A 20,440-nucleotide genomic window follows, 5' to 3' on the forward strand; every position below is an offset into this window, starting at 1 on the left:
TTCTAGTTCCTGGACCTAATGGGTTCATCTGCCACTTCCCTCCTATGGGGCCACTTTGACCTCATCTTAGGGTAAGCTCAATGGGGCTAATCTCTCCAATAATGGTGCACAGATTGTTTTCTCACTTGACTGTTGCACTATTAGCCACTCACGCTAGTACCATGGCAATTATGGCTTATTTTGGTAATGTGAGCACTAGTTATGTGTCAGTGTTATTAGTTTATTCACTTTGTTTTTCCTTGCAGGCAATAAAGAGTTAGCCATTTCTGAGTGGAGTGTGATCGCCATCACCCCACTAAGTGGAACCCTCTGGCCATAGTTTGGTAAGAGTGGAGCCCGTTTGTTCATGGTCCTGAAGAATGCCGCAGACCCACATGGGCCTACAGGCAGAAACATGTTGACCTCTTTCACAGCGGTGGGGGGACACTAATATCCCAATGACACCAATCACCTTCTTTTAACTACCATATGGTTGCCGGCACTATTAAATTTAAGCTGACATCCATAATGGCCTTTTAATTCACTCTTTAGTTTTCTTTGGGCCCCCACTTAGTTTAGAAGTGCATCCCTGTCGTCAGGTGTATGCCCGCCCTCTATCAAACCAAGTGTTTAGAGGGCGAGGACTGGTCAATGATGAAGCATGACACCCGGTGGTGTGTGAGACCAGTCCTTCACTTTTTGTGAGGTGCCAGCACTCACAATTGGAACACTGCATTTACACGAGTGACACCTAGACTGGGAGCGGCTCATTGTGATACACAGTTTATGTTGGAGGCTGCCGTCTACCAGTACCCCGTGCCTCTGGTTCTCTCTATCCAGATTTATCTGGCCTTTTGTGGTTACACTGATCCTCATTATTGTCTTACAGGCCGCGCATAGAGACAAGTAGGGGTGCAACAGTGAAAGACGGAAGTGTCTGCAGATGGGTCCCATACACAGCACTGTTGCCAGACACAGCCAAAATTTGCTGGCATCTGCACATTAAAAATACTGAAGCTCTGGCCCCATTGGCCCCGTTCAGGGAGATGGGTTGGTACTGTGCCACCAAAAAGCACTTCTTGGTGCTTTACGAAGATGCATTGATGTGCAGGGACTCACTACTCCAGAGTACCTCCTACTGGTAATCTCCAGTTTTTATGGAAGCACAGAATTCCTGCTGAGATGTGCTTGTACCCACTGTAGCAAATAAAACGTGCCAGTGCTCAGTATCTGCCCAGGTTAAGCATGTGCACTGTTGATTGATACCATTACAAGAACTTGTCAGTATAGTCGTCAAGTACTGGTCTATATATAGCCATTATCCCAGCCAACAATATAGTTTCAAAATAAAAACACCTGGTAGTGCTTTGCAATTTAAAGAAAAGATAAAATATATGTGATGTGAAACTCGCTTACCACACACTAGATGGCAAAGGCGAGGGCAAAGATGAGCACGACTTTGAGTGTGTGTTGTCCTTCAGTGACCCCCCACAGTTGTGCCGTTATGTTATGTGCTGTCAAGTGCTAGCATGTGATTCACTTTTTTTTTATGTTTTGCTTCAGCCCTTAAATTGTTAACCTGGTCAGCAGCATAGCAAGGATGCAGAACCCGTGTGAAGTGCCCCTAACAAAATAACCAAGAAAGGATCAGGGAAGGGGCGAGGGCATGGAACAGGCACCCTTTGAAAACAGCATCTGTCATTTGTTCTTGGTCTTTGAATGCTATGCAAATATGACCACATAGGAACAAGATTTGCTCTGCAAATGAAAAGGGAAGCTTTGCTTAACTTTGCATGTCTAAAAAGCGGCTGGGTTTGCCTTAAACACTTAGATGTATAATTATGGTAACTTCACTGATTATTAGTGCAGAGAAACTCATCGGGGGCTCTGACAAAACTTTACCGAGGACATAATCAAACAGCAAACACAATGCCGGGGTCATACTGGTTACATAAAATGGATCAGAGAGGACCGTAAATATATTGTTTATGAAAGGACAGCCGCCCTGTGCACATGAACGGATATGATTAAAAAAGGTGCAATGATGCCCATGAGGGTGAAGCTACATGGGGAATGCAGGGAGGAGAGAAACGCATGAGAGTTTGCAGCACACGTAGCAACATGGAGCACAGCGGGAGGATGCACAACCGGGCAATACTTTGAAAAAGTAAGCCCTCCTTTGCATTTGTGTTGTCCTTCAGCAACCCTCACGGCTGTGCCTCTAAATTGTTTTTGTCAAGTGTAATTCCCTTTTCTGGGTCACTGGTGGGGGAGATGGAAGAAGGGCAGGGGTGGTTTAAAAACAAAAAGGAAGTGATATTTGTACATAACACCTTTTCACACAGCGTTCTGTCAGCAAAGAGTTGGTTTACACCGGGCACGGCACAGGCGCTCTCTGAAAACAGCATCTGACATTTGTTCTCAGTCTTTGAATGATCTGGAAATGTGACGAGATGAGAACAAGATTTACAAAAAAAGGAGCGGAGCTCGGAGCAAGAATGCTTCACCAAACACAAGCAGGAAACTAAGAAAAAAATAGTGCCCCAAATAAGCAGATATGCACCAAAGTGGAAAGATATCAGTAGTTATGTGCTGCTCTGTGGGAGGAAACCAATGACAACAAGGGGGGACAAAGTTTATCCACTAGCAAGCAAGCCTTTCTGAAGGACAATAGAAGTAACAAATAAATAGGCAATGGGCTGGCAGTAAGCCCACAAAGTGTATACAACATGTCTCGAAGAGACAAAGCAAGCGCTGCCTACGCTTGACCTAAAAATAAGAGATTTGGGAAAAAGGTGCCCATTATTACAATGAGTTAAAAGGCACAGGGAACAGAGAGCCTTGTGGGACTAATGATTTGCATTTGTGAGAGCTGCTAATCCATTTCTAATGTTTGGAAATAGCAAAAATAATAATGTGGGAGATTCCAGGGTTGTGCAGACATCAATATCAAGCCCCACCAATCTTGTACACAATATTTCTATAAGCTGTAGCTGCCTGGTGCCTTAAAAGAAAGAGGCATCAAGTCACACAGTGGCAGGGGGCAGTTTCCCATACAAGCTCGCTTACTGGGCATTAGTTGCACAAATAATGCCAAGCCTCTCCAAATATACATAGCATAAAAGACATTCTAAACTAATAAAAAAGAATATCCACTCAAGTGTTTGCTATTTGTACAAGGCCATGACTTTATTATCTTTGACTCAACAAAAAGGATGCAGGTCTCGTCAAGGAGGACGGGCAGTTTACACAACACTGGCGTGAATGTGCTGCTTGGCAACCGGTTCTGTTACCTTGGATGTTGCTCTTTTCGCCCCTAGCCTAGTTATACCGGAGTACACGTCACATCACGTGCCGCCTGGCTGCTAAGTCTGCCACCACCTGCGAAGAGGATGCTTACACCTCTTAATAAATGCCACAGTGGACGTGCCACCTGGCTGCTGGATCTGTTACCTTGGATGTTATTCTTTTCCTCACTGGAGTAGTCATGCCGGAATACAAGTGACGTGCCGCCTGGCTGCGGTGTCTGCTACCCCCGGGGATGCTGCGCGCTCCTCTTGTAATGCCACAGTGGACGTTCCACCTGGCTGCTGAATCTGTTACCTTGTATGTTATTCTCTCCACCACTGGACTAGTTTTACAGGAATACAAGTGACGTGCCGCCTGCCTGCCGGTCCTGCTACCTTGAATGCAGGGGCGGCTGGTGACATTTGAAAGTGGTGGGCGTAAACTAAGTTGCATATTGCACCGCAGCGAGCGAGCGCAGCGAGCGAGCCCAAACCACCTTGCATCCATCCATACATCATTCATGCATCCACCCATCCATCCATCCACCCACCCACCCATCCTGCATCCATACATCATTCATTCATGCATCCACCCATCCATCCATCCACCCATCCAGCATCCATCCTGCATCCATCATTCATTCATGCATTCACCCATCCATCCATCCATCCTGCATCCATCCTGCATCCATCATTCATTCATGCATCCACCCATCCATCCATCCACACATCCTGCATCCATCGTTCATTCATGCATCCACCCATTCATCCACCCACCCAGCATCCATACATCATTCATTCATGCATCCACCCATCCATCCATCCATCCATCCACCCACCCACCCATCCTGCATCCATACATCATTCATTCATGCATCCACCCATCCATCCACCCATCCATCCACCCATCCATCCTGCATCCATCCTGCATCCATCCATCATTCATTCATTCGCCCCAATGGACACACCGCGCCTGCTCCACTCTCCCTCCAGTCTCTCTCTCTCCATCTTCAAGTCTCAGCCTCTCTCTCTCTTCCACCTCCGAGGCCCCGCACCCTCTCAGTCTCTCCCCTCTCCACCCTCAAGCCTCTGCCCTCCTCAGTTTGTCTCCCTCCTCCTCTTCCAACTTATCGCAAGAATGTATTTTTCATGCTGCTGTTGAAATCTGCAGTCTGTCTGAGACCGTATTCTTGGATTGGCGCACATGCACCAGTGAAATATGTTCACCCCTAGGGTTTTTCTCCGAAACTTGGCGTAGCATACTTGCAACTTTTGGACACTAAAAAGGCTAACACTAGTATCCTGCTGAAATAATGTTAACATCAATTAGGAGCGATTTGAAGCTTTGCCAATAAACAGCACATGAAATGCCTCTATCACTGTAAAATGAGGAATTAGTACGATTGATAAACTGGTTAGACAATGGTATGATAATACGCCATGTTTTTGGACTATAAGGCACAGCGTTTCTTTAAAGTACTTTATTTTTTAATAATTTTAAATGCTTTGATTATTTTGCGCTCTCTAGTCCACAACTCCGCTCTTTCCATTTGCCCCCATCCCCTCCCTGTCTAATGTAGCCAGTAGAGATCTGCGTTGCCGCCGGTTTAGATTAGGCTATGTTTCGCTGGGCAGTCCGTTCAACAATGGTATATTCCAGTGAGCAGGCAAGACTAGTCATGCCTCAGTAGGCGTGCCGCCTGGCTGCCGGTCCTGCTACCTTGGATGTTATCTTTCCACCCCTAGACTAGTCATGCCGTAGTAGACGTGCCGCCTGGCTGCTGGGAGATGCTCACATCTCTTGTAATGCCACGGAAGCCGTGCCGCCTGGCTGCCGGTCCTGCGCCCCGGGGGATGGGCGGCAGCGCTCCCCGCCCCTGCCCGCTCCCTCCCCAGTGACCTGTGCTCCAGATTCCCAGCGCTCACAGCCCGATCCGGGAGGCCGCCTGACCATGGAGCCGTGCTGCCTCTGCCCGCTGCTGCTGCCCTGCCTGGGCGCCCTGCTGCTGCTCTACCTGGGCTTCATCCGCCGCTGCACCGCCAGCCCCCGGGCCGGCTTCACCCGCAGGGAGGCGGGGCGCTGGGTGCAGACCCGGCTGCAGGACACGGTGAGCGTCCCGGCCGGGGGTGACGGGGCGGAGGGGGGACTTGTAACTTTGGGGAACCGTCCATGGACGAATGCAACGTGGGTATTATCAGCAGGTGGTTGGATGCAAAACACGGATTCAGAAAGCATGGGGCATAGTTGCAGCACACAGGTGGATTCTTGTTATCACAATGTATATAGTATTTCTATAGTGCCAACCTATTCAAAATCTAGTCGAGCGATGTGCAGGGAGGGCTCCACTGGTCATTGGCCCTGAAGTCAACGAGTAATCTGAGAGGAATCGAGAGAGCTGTTACCTTTTTACCCAAATAAGTCGTCAAAGTCAGTTTTTCAATCCTTATTACAAAATGATTCTTGCGAAGGTTGGACGAGGGACTTGAAGCAATTCTGTAACATGTGAGGAGGTTTGCACTGCTCTGTCACGCCTACGTCTGTGATCTTAGTGGGCCAGCATCTCCCCACCTAGGCATTGAAGGACCTTTCCAAGGCGCCCGGTGGCTTGCTGCCAGGTCCCCCTTCTGAATTTTTCCGGGTGTTTCGAAATGTCCGAATGCATGTTTTCAACATGCACTGTCAAAGATAGGAAGCTTAACCTTGGTCAGTGTCCAACGTTTGTTTATATATCTGCACACATATGCAATTGGAAAAAAATGGCAAACATATTTAACAAATCTCAAACGATGTAGTATCCCAGCAGCCACGGCGCATCAGCCGCGGCACTAAAGTGCACTCATTTTGGTTCATGGTCAGACAAAGTGTGATCACAATGCAAGCCAAAAAGTGGACTAAGTGGCTACTTTGCCCAGGGCTATATGCGGTCTTCCATTCAAGAAACAATGTTTAGAAGGAACTCATTTGAACATCAGATAAGGAGTGTTCCTTCCTTATAACAAACAATCCTGGCACACGAAAGTCTCTTGGATCACTTTTTATCTTGTATATAGTGTGAATACGCAGTAATAGCATAACCCTTTTTTCTTATGATTGGGCATAACTTTTTTTATTTTATAAACAACATTTTCAGCTGAAGAGGGCTTGAGAGAAATGCATTGTTTGTGTGCTGCACTTCTTAACATGTAGATTGATTCTACGTTTATTTAATAGAATAACAGAGTTAGACGGGTATGACTTTACATTCTAACTTCAAAACTATAGTTTGTTATAAGGAAGGAACACACCTTATCATATCCTTCACATCTGATGTTCAAATGAGTTCCTTGTGGACATTTTTTAATCGCTGACTCGCTACACCCAGTTCACAAGGACATATGGTTTGCTCTTGTTTTTTGTTCGAATGTATGCGGTGTGCGGCAGAAGCAAAGTTTGAATGACACTTGACCGCACCATTGGATGAAGAGGGCTGACTGAATGCCCCGGCATATATGTATTTTTATTCTGGATATTTTGGATAACAAGAGGCTGATGAGAGAGCAGTAGCTGTCTCTAGGATGCATTAGGGTGGCGGGACATCCCTTGTGCAAATGCACATTTTGAGGTTTTGCCTGAGAAATCTATTGTAATTATAAAAAATAAAAATCTTAAAAATGGGTTGCAGCCCTCTCAATACTCACCTTAACTTAACATTGGTTGATTCCATGCTTCTCTGTGGTCAGCACGTCGTCTGTACGTCTTCCTGCTCTGCTTTGACTGTCCATGCCATGGAGTTTGGCCCAAGTACAGCTTCCGGTTACTGGCTAGTTGCCAGTGGACTTCCACTCTGCACTCTGAAGCTCCTTTAAAATAAAAATTGTTATAGAACACTCCATATGAGTGCATCTGCGGGCTGTCCTCTCTCCTACCCATCATGTTAACACACCATTCCCGCACACCGCAGTTGTTTTTAACGAAACCCCACTATTGCTATTAGTATTAACCCACCACAACCTACTCCCCTCTCTCATTTGATATACCACCGCTTCATCCTCCTTCGTGCCCTCAATTGTGTCCGCGAAGGTATTGGCGCGCTTTACATGAGTACCATTTACATTACACATAGACACTTTAATTTTGTTTTGTTATTTTGCTATTACGCACAGGAGGATTAAGTGACTTGCTCAGGATCACAGGATGTTGAGCCGACGCCGAGACTCTAACCTGCTTCCCCATTTCCAAGGAGGAGGCACAAATGGGAAGCACACACACAATGGAAGGGGTCACCTTTCTTTTAATAACTTATCCTTGTGTATTATGCCCAGTCCCGTCCAACATGCAAACGCTCACCTCACCTGCAAACACTCAATGCCACCCATTATTCATGCTTACTTGTCTCTCGGTCCTGCCATAAAGCTTCCAATTTTAGATTGGTTCACCATGTTTGATGTGAGGATTTATGTGGTTTGTCCAGGATCACAGGATGGTGCACTTTTAGATTGGTTCACCACGCGTGTGAGAGGATTAAGTGATTTGCCCAAGATTATAGGATGTTGAGGCAACACAGAGACTTGAACCTGCTTCCCACTTCCAAGGAGCAGCCACAAATGAGACACCCTTAAATGAAAGGGGTCAGCTTTCTTTGAATAACTTTTCCATGTATATTATTTCCGTTCTCGTCCCATAAGCATAATGCTCACCGCACCTGCAAACACTCTATTCCACCCATTATTTAGTGGTGCAAGTTGTTTGTGTGTAATTATGTAATTAGGATTAATTGCTGAATGAAATACTGTTCTGTGCTTTGATGGTTTTACATTTTTTAACCGAATGAAGCACATTTTTGACTTTGACTTTTGATTTTGACACCCATTATTCATGTTTACTTGTCGCTTGGTCCTGCAATAAAGCTTCCACTTGTAGAATGGTTCACCATGCTTTCCCACATTTTTATTTCAGCTTTGAAGTACTTGCTATCGTTTCCCAGCGCCGACCATGTTTTGTACTCGTGTTGGGGTTGCAGACCATAAACAAATATAAATCCTGTATCCAAACTCTACCCAACATTAATCATGCCAGTTCGTATATCTAAATGTTTACACAATACTGGCAAAGCCATCAGCACAATCGGACTGCGTGGCTATTTTTATAGTATTTATATAGCTAGGTCCCTGCTCCCAGGCAACTGCACGTTTTTGTTTACATACAACACCTCCGGCTGCTTTTAGCCCACCATGTCCTCCTCCCACAATTGCATTGGTCCTTGCTCTCTTGTTCGACCCATCTCTACAGCTTCACCCATCATCCGTGCCCTTACTCGTGCCCCCGGAGGTACTGGAGTTCTTTACATGAGCTCCGTTTACATTACACATAGACACTTTCATTTTGGTTTTCATTTTGCTATTACGCACACGAAGATTAAGTGGTTTGCCCAAGATCACAGGATGTTGAGCTGACGCTGAGACTTGAACCCTGTTCCCCAGTTCTAAAGGCGGCATCTCTGCCTTCCGCATGTACCCGTTGTGTTAACCATCCGCCCACCATCATTGTTTTTAATAACCCCTTACTTTTAAAACGCCACCTCCTCCTCCAGCTCTCTGTTGATTTACCCAACCCTCCTCTACAAACGGAAACAAAAACAGGCATAAGTAATAGAAAAGTGCTTAAGCGCATTCTCCGAAAGTCAATATTCCTGAATACTCCAAAACAAAAGTAATGCGTGCATTGACAAAGCCAATAGATCTTGCATAGGCTAAACCTATTCGTTGTGCAAATGCTTGTTTTAAAATGTTTTTTGTTTGTGAGGAAAATAGATTTCCCTGTGAAGAAAGCACTTCCTCTACACCCCCCTCCAAATTTGGGGGTGATTAGTTCCCCTTCCCACACACATCTATAATTTCACTATTGAGAAAACGGTTTCCAAGTGCAGGCAGTTGATCCTGTTCGCCCAAGAGCACACATTTCTTTTTGGTCAGAAGCACATAACTTCTCAGTAGTGGATCCTCACTTGTGACCGCTCTGCCTTCGGTTCTCCCGGGCTATGCACTCCACATTATTACATAACAGTGTAATGAAGCCAAACCTATTTTATCCTTCAGTGTGGGAAATTTCAGTAAATTGGCACTTTAGCACCATTGAGGAACCAATGTCTGTGACAAGAGTGCAGCATAGGGCAGCTTGGCATGCCTCCACAAAGTGCTTCCAAAGCTTTGGATCATTCCTTGGGACATATTGCAGTGAGCATGGGACACTGATCCTGTTTTATGCAAATCAGTGCTCGAGTAATGTTCTAACCAAAGCATTTTCCTATAGCACTTATCTCTTGTAAGTCCAACGTTACTCGACGTTCCTCAAAGTGCTAAACTTTTAAAAACTGAAGTGAAGTGAAGTCGAGGATTGGGCATGAGGTAGTTGTTTTTTACTGCTCCCCGTTCTTGCTTCTGCCTACCCCTCGTGCACCTTGTTATGATAGTTCTGGGGTGACAGCAGCTTGTCTGGAGGGAGCCCCCCATCCTCATATAAACATATATATTGGAATGTATGTGTGTGGTATTTCTAAAGCACACACCTAGTTAAAGGTAGCAGAGTGCTGTACATGGTCTAAGTCCAGCATAAGGACAATGAAGTATAGGTAGCTGGTTTGTGGATTGTTAAGGTGTTGTGATATGCTCTTTCCTAGAAATATACATTATATATATATATATATGTGTATATATATATATATATATATATATATATATATATATATATATATATATATATATATATATATATATATTACAAACACCTCCTTTGCACGAAAGAAGTGGAAGCCACAGCGGGGGAACATCAAGGAGGCCGCTTTATTCAGGAAAATAACACAAATTAGGCAAATGCATTTCGGCATGAAGCCTTTTTCAGTGCCCGGTGAGTATGTCAGGAGGCTTGCACAAATCCCAAACAAATGAGTCCCGCTCTGTTCTGATTGGTTGAGGCCCAATAACTCCCCCTCCAAGTGGAAACACCACCATGATTGCTGACCACTGTGTGGCAATGGACCGCAAGTCCCAGAATGCATTGCTCCGGTGCTGGGCGATGCTGGGTAGGTCACAACCAAATTGCCGGTGGAATTGCGCAGGCGAGTCAGGGAAAATGGACACTGCCTGTATCCTGATGTGTCCTGTAGAGCAAAGCACCCCCTCGGGTCCCCACACCGCACCAACCTCCTGTCCGAGAGTCTGTTTGGCGAGGGCGCGGACGACAGTGCATCTAGCCCAGTGTGAGGCGCAGTGGCCTCAGCATCGAAGGATCACAAGAAAACAACAGCCAGCCAGGGCAAAATCTGGATCCCAAAGGATACAATGAGTTACAAAGAAATAAAATATCGAAGAAAGAAGTGACTCAAACAGATAGATTCACCAAAGAAAAAAAACATATTTCCACTACAACATTTCAGCTTCCGCCTTCCTCAGGTAGTACAAGATGGTTTGCTCAGTGGCAGCACAGATGACACAGATGAATTTTCAAAAAGCATCATGAGTGAAGATTCCATTTGGAATGTGGAATCAATGCACTCTTGAACTACTGGACTCCAGAGAGAACTTCTGGATGTACCGTTTAAAATCACTGCATCCAGATGGACTGAACATTACTGACAATACAACCTGATTACTGCATATCTCAAGAGCTCTCAGGACTGCATTGATTCCACATTCCAAATGGAATCTTCACTCATGATGCTTTTTGAAAATTCAGCATATCTATATATGTATATTACAACATCCTCTCCTAGCGGAAAAGAATTGAGCCGCACTCCCACGGTGAGTTTAAATATACCTTTATTCATGCACAGACTAATTCTGACACGTTTCGGTCAACCTTTGACCTTCTTCATGGGTAAGCCTTTGAGCATCAGACACCATAACAAGCAATTGCCTACATTTATGAGTTTCTGGCCCCTAGTGGCTGCCCTGATGGGAAATTTTTTCTGAGGCATGCTGTAACTTGTGGTGTATTAACAGTTCAATCCCTCCAGTGGGTGATGCATTCGATATATTAATATTAAGTGAATTGCTGCTCTCTCGCATTCCTATTTTCGAGGTTGCTGGTCACACCAAAGCTTGCTGTGCAAGCGAAACGCTTAACCTGGATTAAATCAACCTTTGGTGTATGCAGACCTTCGAGTGATCGCTTTATTTTGTGTATCCAGTGATATATAGTGTAATATGTTTGTTAATACCATTGTCGAGTGTGACGAGGGACCATGTTTCAACCTTAGGCTGAGCTTTGAATGCATCATGATACTCTTCCCCCCCCCCCCACCCCTACTCCACAATAGTAATGCATAGCATTTCACACTCTGCACAGTGCATATATGGTTTATGCAATGGCATTTGTTTTATGTGCCTTTGATTTAATCAGAGCTGTGAATCAAAGGGTTAACTGTGTGCAGTAATGTAAAATTACACTGTAGGGGCTTCAGGACTTGGGAAATTAGTTTCCCGGTGCAAGGTCATTGTAACCTGCAATGTATGCGGTAGTAAACGGTATTTTCTTTTGTCAAGTTTACTTTACTGTGGTAATAAATTGGAATTTGACCTGGTCCCTGTTGTAATAAATGTGTGAATGTGCATTCATTAGTATAGATGCTCTAAAGAACGTGGTATTAGGCAACATTTTATTTTCCCTGCCGTCGCATAAATATGTATTGTAAATTTTCTTTGCACAAGCATTTTGATGGTTACCCGACTGCGGTGGTATATAGGGACTCATCTGGAGGCTGCGCAACCGGTTTGACTGCCTTATTTATGTGCTGCCTAATGGTTTTATTTTTCAACGTACCTAGTCTGCTTTGCAGACTTGGCTAACATTACATGGCCTGTGTGAAGTGCTGTGTATAAATCTATTTAGACAAAGTGGTGCAGCATACCTTGCCGAACCTGTATTCTGTGCAGTATTTACCTGCGTTGTCTTGGCAGGCAAGCCGGCACTCTGAAGGAACCTGTTCACTGACTGAGACAAGTGCCAAGCTGAAGTTCATTTAAGTTGATAGACCCAAAGAGCAGTAGAGTGTACAAAGTATTCCACATTGTTATTTCTGCCGTCTCTAGTGCATTTCTAGCAGTGGCCGCTTTTCACTTTCAGCTTTCATGCTCTGCCGCAACTGGGCACAGACTGAAGCTGGAATTGAATTTGGTCTTACAAAGAATTATGCAGTCTGTAGAGCTAGCAGGGTCTGGTTACAAGTTCCACGCAGTGTCTAAAATCATGGGGTCAGAGCTCCTGTATTTGAACTTAAAATGTCTTTGATGTGGAGGTAACTTCAAACGAACTTTGGAAGTGTACACCACCGCCATACCATCCCGACCCTGGCTCCAGACATCAGTAGGCGGTAAATGAGCTCTTTGTGTGAGGGCTGGGCCCAGCCGTTACAAATGTAAGTGCGCCCCACCTCCCTCTCTCCCAGCCCAGGAAGACCATTCAGTATGCAGATGAGTGCAGATGCAACCATGTTACACCCATCCCGTCCTGTGTGATGGCTGTCTGGTAAGTATGCACAAAGCCTAGATGTCGCTCTACCCTAGATATGGATTGGAGTCCGGCTGCAAAGCACAGGAGTCATAAGCACAGTGAAATGTCCACCTTTTAAAATGGACATTTCTACCATACTAATGAAAAATCCACCTGTACCAATAAGTAGGCTTTATCATCACTATTCCAAACATACCAAACATGGTAATGCTACTCCTTCCAGATCGGGAATTACCACTAAAAACATATCAGGGAATTCCCAATGCAAACCTATGAGAGGAGAAGACTCTCACAGTAGTGAACAATAAAATAGGGTTCTTTTCCCTACCAGGACATGCCACACAATAAGGCACATGTCCTACCTTTTACCTACACAGCACCCTACCTATAGGGCTGCTTAGGGTCTCCCTTAGGGGATACCCATATGTAGTAAAAGGGGAGTTTCAGACTTGGCAAGTAAACTGCACACGCAGGCTCTGCAGTGGCAGGCCTGAGACAGGTTTGAAAGGCTACTTCTGTGGGTGGCGTAAGCAGAGCTGCATGATCACTAGTAGCATTTAATGTACAGGCCCTGGGTATATGGGATACCACTGTACAAGGGACTTACAGGTATATTAAATATGCCAAACAGGTGTAGACCAACCATTCCCAGTTTAAAGGAGAGAGCATATGTACTTCAGCACGGAATAGCAGTCCTAAAGCCAACAAAAACAGGTCAGACAAAATACAGGAGGAAGGCAAAAAGTTTGGGGATAACCCTGCAAAACAGGTCCAAGTATGGAGACCTAGACATGTCGAAGTTTGCTGCCAGGTACTAACTTTCAGGTTATAGGAAGACCTCATCTGAATTTAAACAGATGATAGTGTAATGCCAGGGGCAGCTGCCCCGTGGGTGGAGGTCTGAACAGGCCCGTGTGCGTCTTTGCCCCACTGGCACTTTGTGGTACTATTATTAGTAGATGTTATAGCGATTCAACCTCTAATATTTCTTTTTATAAGCTGTGCTTGCTGTCACAGTTTTTACCTTTTTTGTGGGGCAGAATCTTTTTTGCGGGGCAGAATCTTTTTTGCAATTTCGGATCCCTGAAGAATGCAGCTTGTATGTCATGGGTGGAACTTGGTTCTTGCAGATTCCAGAGTTTTTTGCAGCTGTGAAATATTCCTCCGACTGTTACTTGTATTCCAACCAATGCAATGAGAAAAATAACCTCTTTTCCGCTTTCACTCTTGACCGCACCCCATGCAGTACCTGAGAATACCAAGTTTCACTCCATCGCGACAAAACGGTAGTTGCTTTAAACGGTTTAGGCTAAAGCCAACACATGTTTTTCTGCATCAGCGCCCCATCATATTTCGGGATTGTATAATATCCTGGTACGTGCAGTTGATTAGTCAGCAGTGTAGGCGCCCGTTTTACACGGGTGCACAGTTTCCTGCCCATCGGGAGAGCCGAAGAGCTCTAAAACTTAACAAATAAAACAATATTTTAATTAAAACGTGCATGCATATGGTTGGTCTGGGTTTTGAGGTTTTTGACAGCAGGTGTTCCTGTTCCTCGTGTGGGCGCTGTGTGACGCGGAGGATGTCCCGGCTGTTCCTGCCTCCTACTGGCTCGTGCACTTGGCAGACTTCCGCCTTTGATGCATGACCGGCCACGTGCTGGCACCAGATTAATGTCTGGGCATCCTGCCAGGCAGCTGCTTTATTAATCTCATGGAGAAAGACGTTTGGAAAAGTAGTAGTATTTTTATCAAACGACCTTGACAAAGCACTGATAGGGAGAGAGTTCCGGAAGTCTCCCTGAGAATTGTGGCCTAAGATTTCTCATTCAGGACCGCAATAAGTCAGGTAACCGGGCACTGTTATGTGATCGACCTGACTTCATGCAGTTTTAATGGGAGTTTTTGGGCCGTGTTCGGACAGCGGGATGCGTTGGCAATGTTGCATCAAGGTGGGACATGGCCCCAAGGCGCTTGTGGCTAGGTTTAGACACAAAGGAAAGACTCGCAGGGAAGCCCTTGACAAAAATTGACCTGAGACTTAACAAAAAGTACCTTTTTCCATGCCTGGGTCTTCCCTACTTTTCTAACCTGGATCAGTGAGTTTAAGTGTTTGGGGTGTGCAGGGGATGTCTTGAGTGAAGTGAGTTAAACTATAACTGTTGGGGAGTGAACAAATTCACCAGATAACAAAAAATAGATCTGTTTGATATTAATAGCCCTTATATTCTGGGGATTGAATATGGCTTTAGTTTTAGTCTTTTGGCCAAATATAAGACAATAGTCACAACACTGCTGGATTCTTGAATTATTCAATAAGTAGAAAGTGCTGCTCTTGGACAGCACACGGGATTATCCGTGAATGGATCTGATTGGGCTGGCAGAACTCGCAGAGGCCCGTGGGGCTGTGGCAGAGTCAGTCGCATTACGCTTTGTGCTCCGTTGGTCAGCTACAAACGGAGTACATTACACCGGCTTATCCCAGGGAAGACGTCTCGTCGAATGTTCCATTGTTCATCTTGTGGGAGCTCATTACATTTAAATAAACTCACTAGTAAAGCACATATGTGGTTGTACATTGGTGAATGATCTGTCTGTGCTTGCAGGCTGCCTCTCAAAGTGCAGTTTAGGTCTGGTTTTTGACGGCGCAGTAGTCAATCCGACCTATTGCTAACAGTATACATGAAGTGGGCTTTGGTCCATCCCTGCCAGGCCTTCTTCGACCAGCCTATGTCAGTCATTGGCCGGAGACTTTGTCAATCATGTCCTGGCTCAGCCAAGTGGAGTTTTCCTTTCCTTTCAGGCTTTCTTTACCAGCCTATTTCTGTAATTGGCTAGTGACTTTGTCAATCATGTCTTGGCTCAGCCCAGTTTAGTTTTCCTTTCCTTTCAGGCTTTCTTCACCAGCCTATTTCAGTCATTGGCCGGAGACTTTGTCAATCATGCCTTGGCTCAGCCCAGTTTAGTTTTCCTTTCCCTTCGGGCTTTCTTCACCAGCCTATTTCAGTCATTGGCTGGAGACTTTGTCAATTGTGTCTTGGCTCAGCCCAGTGGAGTTTTCCTCTCTCACCCAATGATATTGGGAGCGCTATGTTTGGGTGTATCATTCACACCTCCACTCCAGTGCTTGCATTGAACTGCACGAGGGACTAATTTAGAACTATAACACACTCTAGCTACTCCTACTAGCGCCCTCTTCAGTGTCTCGCTCTAATGTGCTAATGCTGGACGTGCTAGCTCATTAAACCCAGACCGACTGATTTGCCAAAGCTTATTTAAAAGTAAAGATAAAATAAGCACTGACAAAGCCAATGTATGTTGCCTTGCACAGCAGCATTAGCTGCTGGGCAGTGTGGCTCGAAGTAAATAACAACAAAGCGCTATAGTGCAGCCAGCATTGACCGCACCATATCTCTTTGTTTATATTTATTTTATGCTATGTTGCACATCAATCCACGCTGCTGTGCAACATTTTTTTCTCAAAAACATTAACAAAGCAAAACAGTTCTGCGTGAGCTATTTGGCTTTGTTAATATTTCTTAAAGATAGATTAAATGAAATATAACAAAGTGCTATGGCGCGGCCAGCACTGGCTGTCATAGCACTTTTTGTTCTGAGGCGGGGAGGCAAAAAAAATGCAACAAGGGGTGGGAGGGACAGGGCAATTAACAGGGACGGGAAAGGGAAGAGAGGGGTTGCAAACACGTGCGTTCCTGATTAAAAATGAAAAGAATTAGCTCTGCAAGCGGAAGCCAGTGGAAGTAAGCTGGCCACAGAAAAAGAAAACTGCCTCTGCCCCATGGATTCCTGGGTGATGGAAGAGAAAGGAAGCAGGAGGAGGCGTTCTCCAATGAGCAGCAAGGACATGAGAGCTACCTGGGAGCAAGCCAATGGTAAGTATGGGGCGGGCTCTAAGCTTAAAAAAAAATACAATACCTTTTCTTGACCGTGTAGGCAAAAACTAAAAATTAATTAAATTAATTAATTTCAAGAGATTTTACTCAAACCTTGTAATGTGGGTACCTCTCACAGTCTCCACATCAATTCTGTGGGTTTATGGTCTAATTTCAGGAGGAAGGAATTTCCTTAAATGTGAGCCATTGAGCCTCCATAAACACCTGGCTTTTTACCTCACATAGCACATGGAGACAACTTTCTCTCTGGTGGTCTTTTAACCCCTTCTATGCTGATGACGGCCCCCGTTTGTCATGCACCGCGGTGGGCGTGTGCTGATGACGGCTGGGGGCCGTCATGAACCCGCCCACTCATTAAAAGCGCCGCACAGGCGCAGTATCGCGGCCTCGCCCAAGGGGTTAAAAGACCAACTCAGTGGCCAACTGGGCATCAAAAGTGAAGTTCACGTGTTCTGGGCAACAGCCCTTGTTTATTAAACCAGTCGACACTTAATCTGCTGGGCACAGGGAGAAAGGGATTTGTAACTTAATACAGAAGCACCTGAGGGTTGCGGCAGTCTATAGATCACAGATCTCAGAGGGTACAAAAACAGGGTTACAAAAACAGAAATGTGTTCAGGGTCTCTTGACAAGACAGATGGAATTCCCTGCAGATAAATGTGTGAAAAGCCCATCATTATGCACGCTATCATAGGATAAATGTCTGGAACAGCCGTAAGACACCTCAAGAAGAGTACTGTATTTTTTCCAAGGTACTGCCTAGAATTAAATGAGTCCCTTGATCTGAGAATATATTTCCAGAGCTGAACCAGGCTTTGGTCTGTGATGAAAACCTCATATCCTTTGGAAAATGGCCCCTGGACTATGTTAAGCACTGCGGGCTGGAGCAAAGGCTTCTGCACCGTACAAGCACCAGTAATCTGACATAACCATAAAGTTCCTACTTAAAAACGTGTAAGTATGTGCCTAGTGGGTTCCTCTAGTGGCCTTGTGATTGATTGATGGAGTTGGACAGTATAGAATGGATTCCGGTGTCGCGTTTATTCTGGTGCGGCGCTCTTTCTGTAGCGATCATTCGGGTAGAGTTCGCTTAGATAGGGTCGGAGATCTTCTCGAGCACCCTCCCTGTCCTATTATGTTATGGACTTTGGCCTACACTGACTTCTTGTAACCTATGTACCCTCAATGTTCTACACTTTATTTCAGGCCTCTCTTAAAAGTTAAAGAATTGAGGATTGCTAAAGGCACCGCCTGTCCCCGTCTGCTTCTATCCTCCCCACCCTTTCACTGCTGTTGCCTTTTCGAAGTTGTAGCACAGAAATGCTGCCCCCGCGTCAGGTCCTCAGCGATCTTCTACAGCGACATCACCATGGGTGATGCCGCACCTGAGATCACCCTCCCCAACCTGGCTCTCCTCCAGTAATAAAAGCCTGAGAAGGGCGCTGCAGCTTACAGACTGGCCTGACTGCTCCCTGGCACAATAATCTTTTGAAAAGATGCAGAACATGCTGTGAGACTATTCCATCATGCAGCCTTCAACGATGGATGTCTGCAAAGATGTTTAATGCTATCAAACGTAAACCACGCGCACAGACTCCCTGCTCGCAGATTTGATGCAGAGTGATGGAGGCTCGATCCCTAGCCGTGTAAGCCAACTAGAGCGCCGCCCTAGGGGAGCTCAGAGCATTCTGCCTTTGTTCTGTGATTGTCTCTTAGAATGTGCTTTAAATCTGTATAAATCTTATTTTTATTCCATTTAATGATGGGTGATTGATGTCTGCCAGGTTGAATGCACTCTCAGTGTTAAAGGTAGCATTGGTCAAGGTGAATGCTTCCATGCATTTGGTAGCCACATTCCGCATTTACAATTTTCTCAGTCACTGGACCCCTCTCCTAGCTTATTATATTGTTTCCTGATTATTGCTCACCAGAGGAGCACTTCTCGTTCATTGTTGCTTTGATCGTACTCCTAATTTACGTGAAGCATATTATAACAGGACAGCACCAGGGATTACTGTGAGTGGGTTTGGCAGCTAACCTGCAACAGGAGTTAGCACACCTAATATCCACAATCTTCGAGGTACCCAAATTGATGTTTTTTTAATGAGACAATTTTATTTACATTTGTATTAAGACTCAACACATCAGCAGTTTTAACATTCCTAGATACATTAGTACAATGTTCTGCATTAGATCAGATATATGCCTCTGTGATCTTAATCCATGATCTGAACTCTTGAGCGAATTCCTGGTTTTCTAAGGCCCTTTAAATCTGGGTAAAAGTATAAGAAGTGTGTCCCAATATTCACATTTCTACAAAGGTGTCACACACCTGATTTCGTAACTAGAAATTCCTTTACTTTGCCGCTCCCTTGGAATAAATATATGGACTAGAAAGGTTTTCCAAATTCTTACCGGTTATCTATCCCAAAAGGTAGGGTACACAAACTTGTATTACAATTTTAACAAATATTGTGGTTCACTTAAGCCATTTACATTGTACATTCTTTACATGCCCGGGTTTGGGTAAGAACAGCTTCCCCTGTCCATGCTCTCGGGCCCTTTATCCTATAAAGGTACCCAGTTCACTGTGATACCCTTGCAGGGGTTACAGTTGAATCATTGCGCTTGGTGGCACGCCAATGGTTTACACTTGTTAGCAGTGCTTCTCTTTTCTGGCCTGCTCCCCTCCTGCTTGAAGTCATTATGTTGTGGTGTTTTCCATGACACATTTCTTACACTCCTTCATTGCTCATCATCCCTTCTAAGAGATATAAGTGACTTTTAATTATAAACATTTTTATTCTTTATATAGATACCATTTTCTAAATGCTCCTGACCTCGTCTAAGAATTGAGCATCTTCAAGGCGCTCAGGAGAAGAGTTTTATCTATGACCCAGTTCTTCAAACAATTTGTTCCTTAAGTAAGAAGTATGTCTTTAGATAAAACAGAATTTTTGTTTTCTAGTGTGTGGGCAGACATGCGCCGGGAAAAAGTCTAACCACAAAGTATACAAGGATTGGCATCTCACCTTAGACACATTAATCATCTATATTGGTCCAGAGAGGATACTGTGAGAGGTGTCAGCCAGGCTAGTATGTTCGCCGCCCGGTAAACGCCGAATGAGTTAAAACCACTTGACTTTCTTCCCAATAATTTTTTTTTTGTAAATATTGACCGGAGCAGGAATCTTTGCCTCAAAGCGTCCACTTTAACGGACTATTGCTGCGCTGCCGTTTACGAGGTTCCGAACGCGTCTCCTCGCTCCAATGTCTACACCGATGAACAAAAACCCCATCCGCAGCTCTCCACACGCCGCCACTGTGGCCGACCTGACACACGAGTTGCCACGAGCTCCACACCACTGCTAACACACCATCCGCAGCTCTACATTTGCCGCCCCTGTGCCCGACCTGACACACGAGTTTCCGCAGCTGCCCCTTACGTAACCAGATCACCTCACCTGGCTCTTCACAGCTTCCACTCCTGGGGGTGGTTGCGCCTTTCAGCCTCTGGAAGAACGCTAATACAGGTCCCCCTTAAACAATGTCGCTCCTCACGCAGCCCCAGTGTCCGACCTGACACTCAAATTCCGGCCACACCACAGCGCACTGCTCCTACGGTAAATACTCTAGAGCAGGTCTCCGCTCGTACGGCCAGACTCCTATGAACTTCCGCAAAGGTTGGTGGCCGCAACACAGATGATTAAAGTAACCACCAATCCAAACCCAAGACCGCATAGGAAGGAGCTCCTTTAAATTTGTGGCAATAAA

At 45.2% G+C, this 20,440-nt stretch overlaps 1 protein-coding gene across 1 annotated transcript in view; it reads left to right on the plus strand.

The window, feature by feature from the left end:
- Positions 1–5,155: 5,155 nt before the first annotated feature.
- Positions 5,156–20,440, plus strand: part of LOC144772413 (uncharacterized) — a 277,094-nt gene continuing 261,809 nt past the window's right edge. The window contains exon 1 of the mRNA XM_078656706.1: positions 5,156–5,374. Coding sequence (XP_078512832.1) covers positions 5,219–5,374 — 156 coding nt within the window. The 5' untranslated portion in view covers positions 5,156–5,218. The remainder of the gene's footprint in view (positions 5,375–20,440) is intronic.

The sequence above is a fragment of the Lissotriton helveticus genome, chromosome 8 (genome assembly GCF_964261635.1).
Source record: "Lissotriton helveticus chromosome 8, aLisHel1.1, whole genome shotgun sequence".
Classification (NCBI taxonomy): Eukaryota; Metazoa; Chordata; class Amphibia; order Caudata; family Salamandridae; genus Lissotriton; species Lissotriton helveticus.